The sequence below is a fragment of the Rattus norvegicus genome, chromosome 8, assembly GCF_021556685.1.
Source record: "Rattus norvegicus strain SHRSP/BbbUtx chromosome 8, alternate assembly SHRSP_T2T, whole genome shotgun sequence".
Taxonomy (NCBI): domain Eukaryota; kingdom Metazoa; phylum Chordata; class Mammalia; order Rodentia; family Muridae; genus Rattus; species Rattus norvegicus.
Window position 1 is genome coordinate 43567264 of NC_141541.1, and position 11067 is coordinate 43578330.

Here is an 11067-nt window from a genome sequence, read left to right on the forward strand (position 1 = left end):
TTGTATTGTAAGCCTTTTTCATGCTTTTTCAAGATGGCTATTCTTCTTCAGCATGGTTTGTGATGATTACAAAGTATTCGAAAATGGGGATGCACTGTAACACATTTAAATGAGTTCTCAAAGGAGGCTGCTGCGTAGATTCCATTACTTGGCTTTTACAAACTGTGGCATGTTATTTCCTGGCAGCAGATTTCTTGTAGTTTATTGCCATAAGATAAATTCCCAGAAATGAGATTGCTGGGTCAAAACATATATCCCCCAAACGCTTTGTCCAAGCCCCATTTTTTTGTTAAAATTGTGAATTTGTATAACTGCACCTTTAGCAACTGTGTGTAAGAATGTGGATTGCTCCATGTTGAGCAGGGTTGTGACTTCTTAGGCTGTCTGTGGCTGGCTCTGCTGCATCATTAGACCTACTAACCAACCCATCAACCAAACAACCACGTTAACTTCCCCACATTCCCCTGACTTTTGCTGTTATCCCCATACCCTCTAGAATTTACCACATTCCCTGTCTTCTGGAGATCATACATACCCTTTGTTTGAAACAATTTCTCTTTCTTACACTTTCCTAGGCCTCTGCTTGGGTCTTAGGAAAGTACTTGTGATTATTCAGCGTCTGGGATAGATGTCCCTTCCTCATAGAATGCGTTTCTTAGTAATCGCTTATGCTCTGTTTTGTTTACATGCGAGTTGTATCTGTGGCTATGTCTCTTCGGTTCAGGTTTGTATTCCTAGTATGTAGTTGGTTAGCACCAATGATGGCTTACAACACAAAATGAAAGAACAGTGTCAAGAGAGGAAGTCCTGCTTCTGGTTAGAGGGAGCTAGTCAGAGGATTGTACCTCCATCCTTAGACAAAAGGAATAAATTCATGGGCCAAGTTCAAAATTATTTTCATGACTTGCCTAACACCTAGACTTCCTAGCCAAGTGGTAGTTCTGACTTCTATGGAATAGGAAATTATGCAGTTAAGGTGTTAGGAAAAGAAGGCCCAACCTTCAGTAGAATGGACACTGTCATGGTTTAGATATTACCCTGTGAACCTCATAGATACTTTCTTTTCACTATCCTTCTGTCTCTTGCACTTCACCTTTTTTTTTTTAAACCATACTCCTCTTTAAGAAGCCTTTTGTGTATGTGTGTTTGTGTAGTATGTGCTTATATGTAATTGTGTGTGTGTGGTATGTGTTTGCATTGTGTGTGTGTGGGTGCATGGTGTCTATTTGCTTGTGTTTGTGTGCAATATGTGTATATGTGTGTTTGTGTGGTGTATTTGTGTGTGTTTGTGTGGTGTGCGTTTGTGTGGTGTTTGCTTGTATGCAGTGTGGTGTGCATTTGTGTGTATACCACAGTGTGCATATAGAAGTCAGTTCTCACCTTCCCTCTTGTTTAAGACAGGGTCTCATTGCTTACCACTGCAAACACCGGGCAAGCTGGTCTACAGGTTTGTGGGGGGCTTTCTTGTGTGGGCTTCCCATTTTGTTCTAGAAATGCTGGGATCACTGATGTGTGCTACCTATCCTGGCTTTAGGTAGGCTGGGTGGATCTGAACTCAAGTCTTAATGCTTTTGTGGCAAATGCTTACTGACCCATCTTCCTGGTCACCATGCCCTGTTTCCCAGAAAGGATTTTTATTGACTTTTTATATGTACTGGTTGTTTGAAGGTGACTATGTAGTTCGAATGAAAACTATGCACTTGGATACTTATAAACATGGCATCTGGTCTTTTCTCTTAAAGTTCACAATTTGTAAAGGCCTCTTACCCTTTAGCCTTTACTTTAGCACCCACAAAATATGCTAGTTAATTTTAATATTATCATATGTATTTATCTAAGTCTGGATTCAAAGGGAAATACCCAATGTGACAACTCAAGATAGTGGTTCAAGGCCTGGGTCTAGAGTTAGACATCTGGGATTCCTAGTCTTTGAGCTGCGTGATTTTGAACAAACATCTTTCTTATTTTAAGTATTGCATGACTTAACCTATGTGGAAACATGCTGGATGTGTTAGCATTTATTATTGTTGCAAGAATTCAGAACATCTGCAGGGATAGCTGTCTTGTTTGGAAAGATGACATATGGTGTTTGAAGTAATCCAGTGGTGAGAGGACAGTTAGAAATTCAGGATTGGAGCCCATGGAAGAGACCAGGGCTGGTGGGACACTCAAGAGTTACTGATAGACAGGTGGCAGGAAACACGAGAGAAAGATCTAGAGGCTGGCTTTAAAAGGGAACTTGGGGGAACAGATTGAAAACTTTGCTGTTATTTGTAACTTCTTTTGAATGTGACCAGTTTTGTAGGTTTTTTGTTTGGCAGTTACATATCTTCATTAGTCTTCGTATGTGTAAGAAGCACCACTACTCTTCAGATTAGGAAGAAACACAAGCATTTCACTTGGGTGTGGAGTATGCTGGTGCCCCCACGTGGTCAGGGTGCAGTAGTGCCATCAGTGGACAATTAAGGGAATTCTCAGCCAACTGCCATTTTGAGGAAAGGTCTTTGGCTTGGAGGGCTGATTGTAGAGGGTCTGTGTGTTGAGCTTTGGGCTGTTTCTAGTGGTTTTGTTGGTTTGGTCCTATTATGGCACTTGCTGGTGAATCTGGTTCCATTTGCAGTCCTTGCATTGAAAGAAGGATGACTCATTAGACCTTTGTGTGCATGTGCGAGTGTTGGTGCAGGTGCAGGTGCAGGTGCAGGTGCAGGTGCAGGTGCAGGTGCAGGTGCAGGTGCAGGTGCATGCACTGGCATGTAGAAGTTCAGAGGACAACTTTGGGTGTGGCAGGTCAGGTGCTGTCCATGATTTTTTGAGACCAAGTCACTCATCAGTTTGGAATGCTGTCTCTGCTTCCACAGTGCTGGAATGTGTTTTCTGGTGATCAAACTTCCCGTGCAAACCCTTTGCTGGCTGAGCTGTCTCCTCAGCCTGACTCTTTCAGTTTTTATGAGGTTCTGGTGTGAAGCACAGCTTGTCATTTCCTATGTTAAGACACATTTGTGTGGCAGAATCTTTAACAAGAGAACTGGAATGTTCCTTTAATTCTGTGTCATGGTCAAAGCTCTTGCTTGTCACTGTTTCAACCTTTCTGCTTTCCTAATGTCAAACTCATCACTCACGAAGCAGAAAACATCCTTAAAGTTTTATCTGGCCACGTGGTGATTTGAGTTTTTTCTGGGCAGCATGGTGAGTAAGACTGGGTAGAACAGTATGTGTAGAACATAGCTTCTCTGATGGGGTCAGACATTTTGAAATAGTGTCAAACAACAGTTTGGATGCTGGCCAGACTGTGGTCTGACTTACTGTTAGATCATGTTTGTAATAGAGACAGAGAGTAGGTGGAGGTCTTTCATTGGCTGGAACTAGGACTGGGAAGAAGATTCTGTCTAAATCAAAGAACAGGGTGCTCGTAAGAACCAGAAAACTAAGAAAGAAAGAAATAGCAGGAAATACTGTGTCACAGTAGTGGTAAGGTTTTTTCTTCCTTTTTATTTGATCATTTATTATGGTATATTAGTTATATGTGATGATAGGTTTCATCAGGACATTTTCTTCATGTACATAGCAATTTGGTCACACTCACCCCATTACTCTCTCCTGTCCCCTCCCATTCCTGCTAATCCTGCTTCTCTTTCCAGGTAACTCCTCTTCTAAGTTCATGTTTTGTGTGTGTTTGAGTGTGTATGTATGAATGTATATGTATGAGTGTGTATGTATATGTGTGTGAGTGTGTATGGGTATGTGGGTGTCCGTCCATGTCCTAATGCAGAATTATGGGGAAGGTTTGTTTACAGGAGCATGGGTACCTTACCAGTAATTACATCATTGGAGGAAATGTCTCTCCTTATCAACTGTTAACTATATATAAATCCTCAGGGGGCTCCACAATTTTCATGATAGTGCTGACAAGCCCAGTCTTTTACAGCTCTTGGGCAGGTAATCACAGACATAGTGAGTTGTGAGTTCCAGTGTAACTCACATCTGATGTAAGGGTGTGTGTATCCTTAGAAACAGAGAGTGTATCGTTTTAGAATTCTTCCCAACATGCTTCAGTATCCACATAGTTTGCTCTCTCTTATGTTGTTGTCTTTGTTCAGGCCCAGAACACAAACACACACACACACACACACACACACACACACACACACACACACACATGTTCCAGTGTTATCACATTTGTCTTATTTTGTAAAAGCTTTGCAGTTTTTTGTTTTGTCCATGTGAGAATCAGAAGTTCGTGGTCCATTCGTCTAAGGCTATGCCCTTCCTTTGACTCTTACATTCCTTTCTCTGCTTCTTCCTTAACGTGCCCTGACTTTTGGAGGAATTCATACAGGCATTGAATTTATGCTCGGCATTCAACAGTCATTTGTTTCAGTACTTTACTAGATAAAGAATCTTCCAGGAGCCTCTGCTCTTTGCAGGCTGAGGGGCACATCAACTTTCAGTATGAAGTACTTAGTCCTAGCTCACTGTCTCAAGTCTAGAGCACTTACCCGCACTGCCCCTTCACTAGCCAGACTCCCTGTTGACTTACTGTCTCCTATCAGAGGCTTCCTTCTTGCTTCTACCTTGACTCTTCTTCTTTAGGGCATTCTCAATGTATCTGAAGATTCCAGAGTGCTCCCCTCCCACTGAGTGGCACCTGATGCTAACAAGGCCAGGCACGCTTTGCTTCCATCGCCCCGACCTTCTTCCCAGTGCTCTCTGCCTATTCCACTAGATTCATACTGGCTATAAGTACAATAGGCATCTGACTTTAACTTCTTTAATTCTTTTTCTCCTGCCTGCAAAGTGTTTATTTTCTATTGCTACATAACACTATATTTAGCAGCTTAAAATCATCCAACATATATTTATTTATTATCTCGCAATTCCCGTGAGTGTGGTGTGAGCTGGGACACAGATGGCTTAGCTACACTCTCTGCCTGTGGTTACAGAAATGGTGTCTGGCAGGGCTAGAGTCTCCTCTGAGACTTGGTTTCTTGTCTAAGCTCCCATGATTGTTGGCAAAGTTAATTTTCCCGAAGCTGCTATAGGACTTATGGCAGTCAGATTTCTGAAGAGCAGTAGGGCCACTCCATGGCTCCAGACCTTCTCTGAAAGGCACTGACTTGGTCCGGCTCACCTAGCTTCTTCCCTTTTGGTGAACTTGAAGCCAACTGGTTAGCAATATTACATCTGCAAGTGCATTCTTTGCCAAGTGACAGGATGTGATCATAGGAGTAACATCCCATTACCATAGTCTGCTGGTGAGAAGCAAGCTATGGGTCCCCACCACAAAGGATATAAAATTATATAAGGATATAAGAGTCAGAATGTATCCTCTTAGAATCCTTCCTAACATGCTTCAATATCCACATAGCTTGCTTTCTCTTATGTTGTCTTTGCTAAGCCCCAGAACTCTCTTTTCTATATGTATAAAATACATACTATATAAAACATATTTTCAGTATACCTATTATTTTCTTGATGATAAAGTGAGTTACCACATTTGTCTTATTTTTGTTCATTGGTCATGTCTGTCCTTTGGAATGTGGTCTTGTAAAAACTTTGCAGTTTTTTTTTTTTTTTTTTTTTTTGTTCCCTACTCTATCTTCTTGGTGAGGCTAGTGCCTGGATCAAGTAAACACTTGTTCAGAGAATGAATGAATGAATGGACTGACTGATACTACACCAGTTGTTGACCCGTCACAGGCTCTTTCTAGAACAATTATTTTCCACATGTTCTGGTTGTCGTTGGTGAGTTGCCCTAGATCCTCAAACGTTAATCCAAATGTCACTGATTCTAAGCTAAGCACTTAAAGCTTTCTCTTGAGCCCTATGTTGTTGGCTGTCTGGTCCTGGTGGTTTCATTTCTGAGCAGCCCATTCCCATTATTACCCCACTAAAAAGGTCTGGCTTGGATGCTTGCATCTGTCTGTCCGTCTGTCTGTCTGTCCATGTCTAGAAATATTAAGCCTTTTGGCACTGTAATGAGTTCCTGAGACAAGTCAACTTAACAGGAGAAAGGCTTGTTTTGGTCAGATTGCAGTCTGTGGCTAGCTGTTCCTGTTGTCATCATTGTGGGGTATGGGTCAGAGCAGTCTCTTCACTTTATGGTACCTGGAGGTTTGGGGAAGAGACTGGCATCTTACTATCTACCTTGAAATCAACTTCTTGGTGACCTAACTTCCTCCTACAAGATCCCAACTCTTAAAGATTCTTTCAGCTTCTTAGCAGCACCGTGGACTGGGCACCAGTTCTTCAATATGTGCACTTCTGTGGATATTCGAATTCTAAGCTAGGTAACAAGCATCACAATGTTTCACGGGCAGCCATTTCCTCTGACCAGTCACCATGCTATCTTTATAACTTACCTTTACTATGGCAGCAGTTCCAGTGCCACTCATTGAACCGATACTCCTTTAAGGCTGACCACTTTAAGGTTCTCGGCTGAGCCACAGGGCTCTGTAGCTACCACATACTCAGGGGCTCCCATCATTCACAGAATCAAAGAGCAGCAGTGTTCACACACTTGGCCAGTTGTCTTTCCAATTTCCCATTTCCCTCCACCCAGGTAGACTGCACCCTCTCTCAAAACAGCAATTCTTCTCTTTCAAGAATTGCTTCTCAAAGAAGCAGTTCTTCGTCCAAGCAGGGCTTCTCAGATAGCGTCTCTTCTTTTTTTTTTTTTTAAACTTCTAAATATATTATGAGGCATGCCTGTGTACAGTAGTAATCGCTGTCTATCTGAAATGTGTACTAAACTGCTGTACCGTCAGTCTAGCTTTCACGCCATACCATTTTATGTGGTTACAGATTTATCTCGCTATGCTCACATCTGTCCTTCCAGCAGAGCGTTCCAGCTTTGTAAGCACTTGCCAGCTACGCTGACAGTCACCTTCAAATTCCATGGCTCAGAATAGCCTTTATGTTATAGTTCACGTACCAGAGGAACTGGGGTTTGGGTGATCTTGTTTAGGTCTGCCAGGGATCCTTAAGAGCTCTGGGGCTTGGTGGGAGCTCAGCTCCAGATGAAATAGAACTGGACTTGTTAGATGAACAGTTCCGTTCTACAGCTGTCCTAATTAGGGTTTCTATTGCTGTGATGAAGCCCCATGAGAAAAAAAAATACACACACACACACACACACACACACACACACACACACACACTAGAAAGGCAAGTTGGTGAGGTAAGGCTTATCTGGCTTACACTTCCAGATTACAGTCCATCATTGGAGGAAGTCAGGACAGGCACTGATATGGAGTCCATGGAGGTGTGCAGCTTACTGGCTTGCTTCCCCTGGCTTGCTCAGCCTCCTTTCTTATAGAACCCAAGACCAACAGCTCAGGAAAGGTACCACCCACTGAGCTGGGCTCTGCCCCATTGATCACTAATTGAGAAAATGCCTTATAGCTAGATCTCATGGAGGCATTTCCTCAACTGATGCTCCTTCCTCTGATGATGAAAGCTTGTCTCAAGTCAACACAAAAAACCATCTGGTACAACAGTTCTCATCCTTGTCTGGAGAGCAGTAGGCTAGCCCACTTACCTTCCTCTGTTGTGCTAGCCCACTTACCTTCCTCTGTTGGTGCTGACAGAAGTACAAGACACAAGTAGAACCAGCACAAGTTAGGCAAGGACATATTAGCTCACCTACCAAAAAGGCCATGAAGAATCAGTGGGTGGAGAGGAAGAACTGCAGATTGGAGAGGTGTGGGTATAAGGAATGAAGATGAGTCTTTTGCGACTTGCCAGAGTGGATGTTTTTGCTTCCCTCTAGTGCCTAGCCTTTTGCTGCACTATCTATCCATTCCCTATTGCTTTATAACAAATTGCCCTAGATCAGAAGCTTAAATTCCATGGGCTGGCTCATCTTTATCCTGTGTGTTGTGAGACTTGTGTGGCTGTAATTTTTTTGTTTTGTTTGTTTTTGAGACTGAGTTTCTCTGTGTAGCCTTGGCTCTCTTAGAACTCACTCTGTAGACCAGGCTGGCCTCAACCTCAGAGGTCTGACTGTCTCTGACTCCTAAGTTCCAGGATTAAAGGCATGTGCCACCACTGCCTAGCTGTGTGTTCATAATTTGATGATAGGATCTATAATTAATATATCAGCTGATATTTCTAGCTGTCTCCAAAAGCTGTCCAAGGTTTCCTCTCTTTACAATTTCTCCAACAGAGTAGCTGGACAAGTTTTTCTTCTAATGGCCAATACAGGATTTCAAGAGCATGAAGCCACAAGCAAAGGGCTCTGGGAAAAGCCTCAAGCTGCGTAAAAATCTTGCCACATTCAATTGATCAGCAAACTGCAGGGCCAGTCTGGATTGGCCATGTGGTTGTTGGAACTACCCTGAACAATGTGAAGTGCTTAGAAAATACTTGAATAAATGTTTGGTCAAAACAGAAGCAAAGTGTCAATGAGAAGCATTCAGGGGTCCAGAGCAGTAAAAATGATAGCATCTTTCTTTTTTTAGCTGTCTTCATACCTGTTGATGAACTCATCAGATTATGGATTTCCAGAGATCCGCTGGCATCAAACAGCAGACTTTGGCTCTGTCCCCAACCCGAAGATGCCCAACACTTTTATGGCCGTCGCTATGGATCTCTGTGACCGAGACTCACCTTTTGGGAGGTACAGTTGCTTCTTGCCTGGAGTCTTTCCCCATGATGTTCACTTGTAATGGGATGGATTAGACTATGGGTTAGAACTTCGGTGTCGTCTATGCTGCAATAACCCAGATCAAAGCCTAACTCCCCACCCCATCCCTCCTTATAGGGACCCTGGCCAGTCAACCAGAGCCCCTCTGCACTTACCTTCATGCTTTGATCCAACAAAAACAGTTTAGACTCCATCAAAACAGGTCGATAGAGACTGCTCACAGATCAGAGCAAAAGTCTCCAAAGAGTTGGGATGTAGCTCATTGGCTGAGTTCAGGCTCTAGTACTATCTCTCAAGCATGAGTCTCTGAGTTTATCGTCCATCTATCATAACTTCTAAGTCTTACATTGGCAAATAAATGCTGTCATCTAGAAGCTACATATATTAGTGACGGTTTCTATGCTGTTATAAAACACCACGTCCGAAAGCTACTTGGAAAATAAAGGGTTTATTTCAGCATACAGTTTTTATATTTTTGGTTGTGAGTCTAGCCTTTAATGGCTGACCTATCATTGTCCAGCCCCAGCATACAGTTCTATATCACACGCCATCATCAAAGGGGGTTAGGGCAGAAACTTAGGCAGGACAGGAAGCTAGCGCAGAAGCTGATGCAGAGCCCATGTAGTAACTTGCTGCTTATTGGTTTGTTCCCCAGGGCTTGCTTAGCCTGCTTTCTTATAGAAACCACAACCACCAGCCCAGGGCTGGCTCTACCCACAATGGGTTGGACCCTCCTACATCAATCATCAACCAAGAAAATCCACTACTGGCTTTCCCATAGGCCAATCTGGTGGAAGCATTTTCCCAACTGAGGTTCTCGTCTCTAAAGTGACTTTAGCTGTGTCAAGACAACATAAAACTAGCCAGCATGCCACACAAGTCACTTGCTTACACTGAGTCACTAAACTACATCATGAATGTAAGCATGGGATAGGCCATGGGATCTAACACGGACTCAGGCAGGGTGGCACTTTTGTTGTCTGTTCCAGTGAGTACTGCTGCAGGATGCAAGATTTCAGATGTGAAGTGGGCCTCGCACATTACCTTTAGATCACAGCAGGAACTTGATAATATTTACTGAACAAATAAAAGGCAGACAGACCTAAACGATGAACATCCCAGCATAGGTGACTGACGCACAGTATGCCTAACAGTCCAGTTCACTCCCTTATGCTCTGTCCTTCTCTCTCCTTTTCAATCTAGCCCTCTGTTGCTGTAAGTTTCTAAACCCACTGAAGGCCTGAGCTCCTTCTCTGGTTAGCACTTACTCTTGTCCTCAAGGTCACTAGCCACTGGTCATTGATTTCAGCCAACTTTTATCCTTTGATTCCTCTTCTCTTTCTCCTTCTTCTTTTCTTTCTTTGCCCCCTCCCCTCCTTTTTTCCGTTAGCATTTTGAGACAGGATCCCACTGTGTTGACCAGACTGGCCTTGAAGTTGTGATCTTTCTGCCTCTGCGTCATAAATGCTTTGATTACAGGCATGTGCCACCATACCCAGAAATTCTTTCCTCCCCTTCCTCCTTCTCCTTTAAGAAAATAAAATAAATAAAAGATTTTAGGGGCTGGAGAGATAGATGCCTCAGTGGTTAGGAACATTTGCCATTCTTCCAGAGGCCCTCAGTTTGGTTCCCAGAACCTGCAAGGTGGCTCCTAACTCTACTTCCAGACCATCTGACACCCTCTCTTGGCCTCCACATATGCATGTGCTGCACAGACATACATGCAGGCAAGACTTTCATACACACAGACATAAGTACATCTTTGAACAATTATTTATTCTTGTATGCTCTATCTAGGTGCCTTCCTTTCTAACATGTGGTTATTGTTAGCTCTAAGCCACCATCTACTTGTTTTTGACCCTGTAGCATCCACCCTCGAGACAAACAGACTGTGGCCTATCGCCTGCACTTGGGTGCTCGAGCTGTGGCATATGGTGAGAAAAATTTGACCTTTCAAGGACCACTACCTAAGAAGATAGAACTCTTGGCTCGCAATGAGCTGCTCAACCTCACTTATGACCAGGAAATCCAGGTGCAGAGGAAAGATAACAAGACATTTGAGGTGAGAATTGCAGTGGTACTGAGGCTCGTTCTGCACTGTGGTGTGATGATGCTGCCTGGCTGGGGTGATGGTAAGCTCATCTCAAAGGCCAAATGTCCAACTACTGACCATTTGTTTGCACACAAGTTTGACAGTGCAACCAAGGAAGGGAAAATTAGCCCCTAATAAACCATATTCCTTTTCTCTATCCTTCCTTAGGGCAGCCACAGAGAACAGAGAACAGCCTCATTTGTATTTCATTTGTTAAACTATCATTGTTCTGTAATTCCCTAAACCTTAGTTGTCTCTTTTGTTGTCCTATGCTAAAACCAGAAATTCTTAAGAGTTTAGCATCTCCTTTGAAAAGCTTAAGTTTGGTGAG

General features: G+C 43.1%; 1 protein-coding gene across 3 annotated transcripts in view; it reads left to right on the plus strand.

Annotated features, from left to right (window-relative positions):
- The window catches only part of Siae (sialic acid acetylesterase), a 37540-nt gene that overhangs the window by 23466 nt on the left and 3007 nt on the right, over positions 1-11067 (plus strand). For all 3 annotated transcript variants that reach the window (XR_015626775.1, XM_087562704.1, NM_001108759.1), the window contains 2 exon segments: positions 8460-8617; positions 10511-10706. Coding sequence is in view for 2 of the 3 variants with exons in the window: in XM_087562704.1 (XP_087418830.1) it covers positions 8460-8617; positions 10511-10706 (354 nt within the window). In the remaining variant the exon portion in view is untranslated.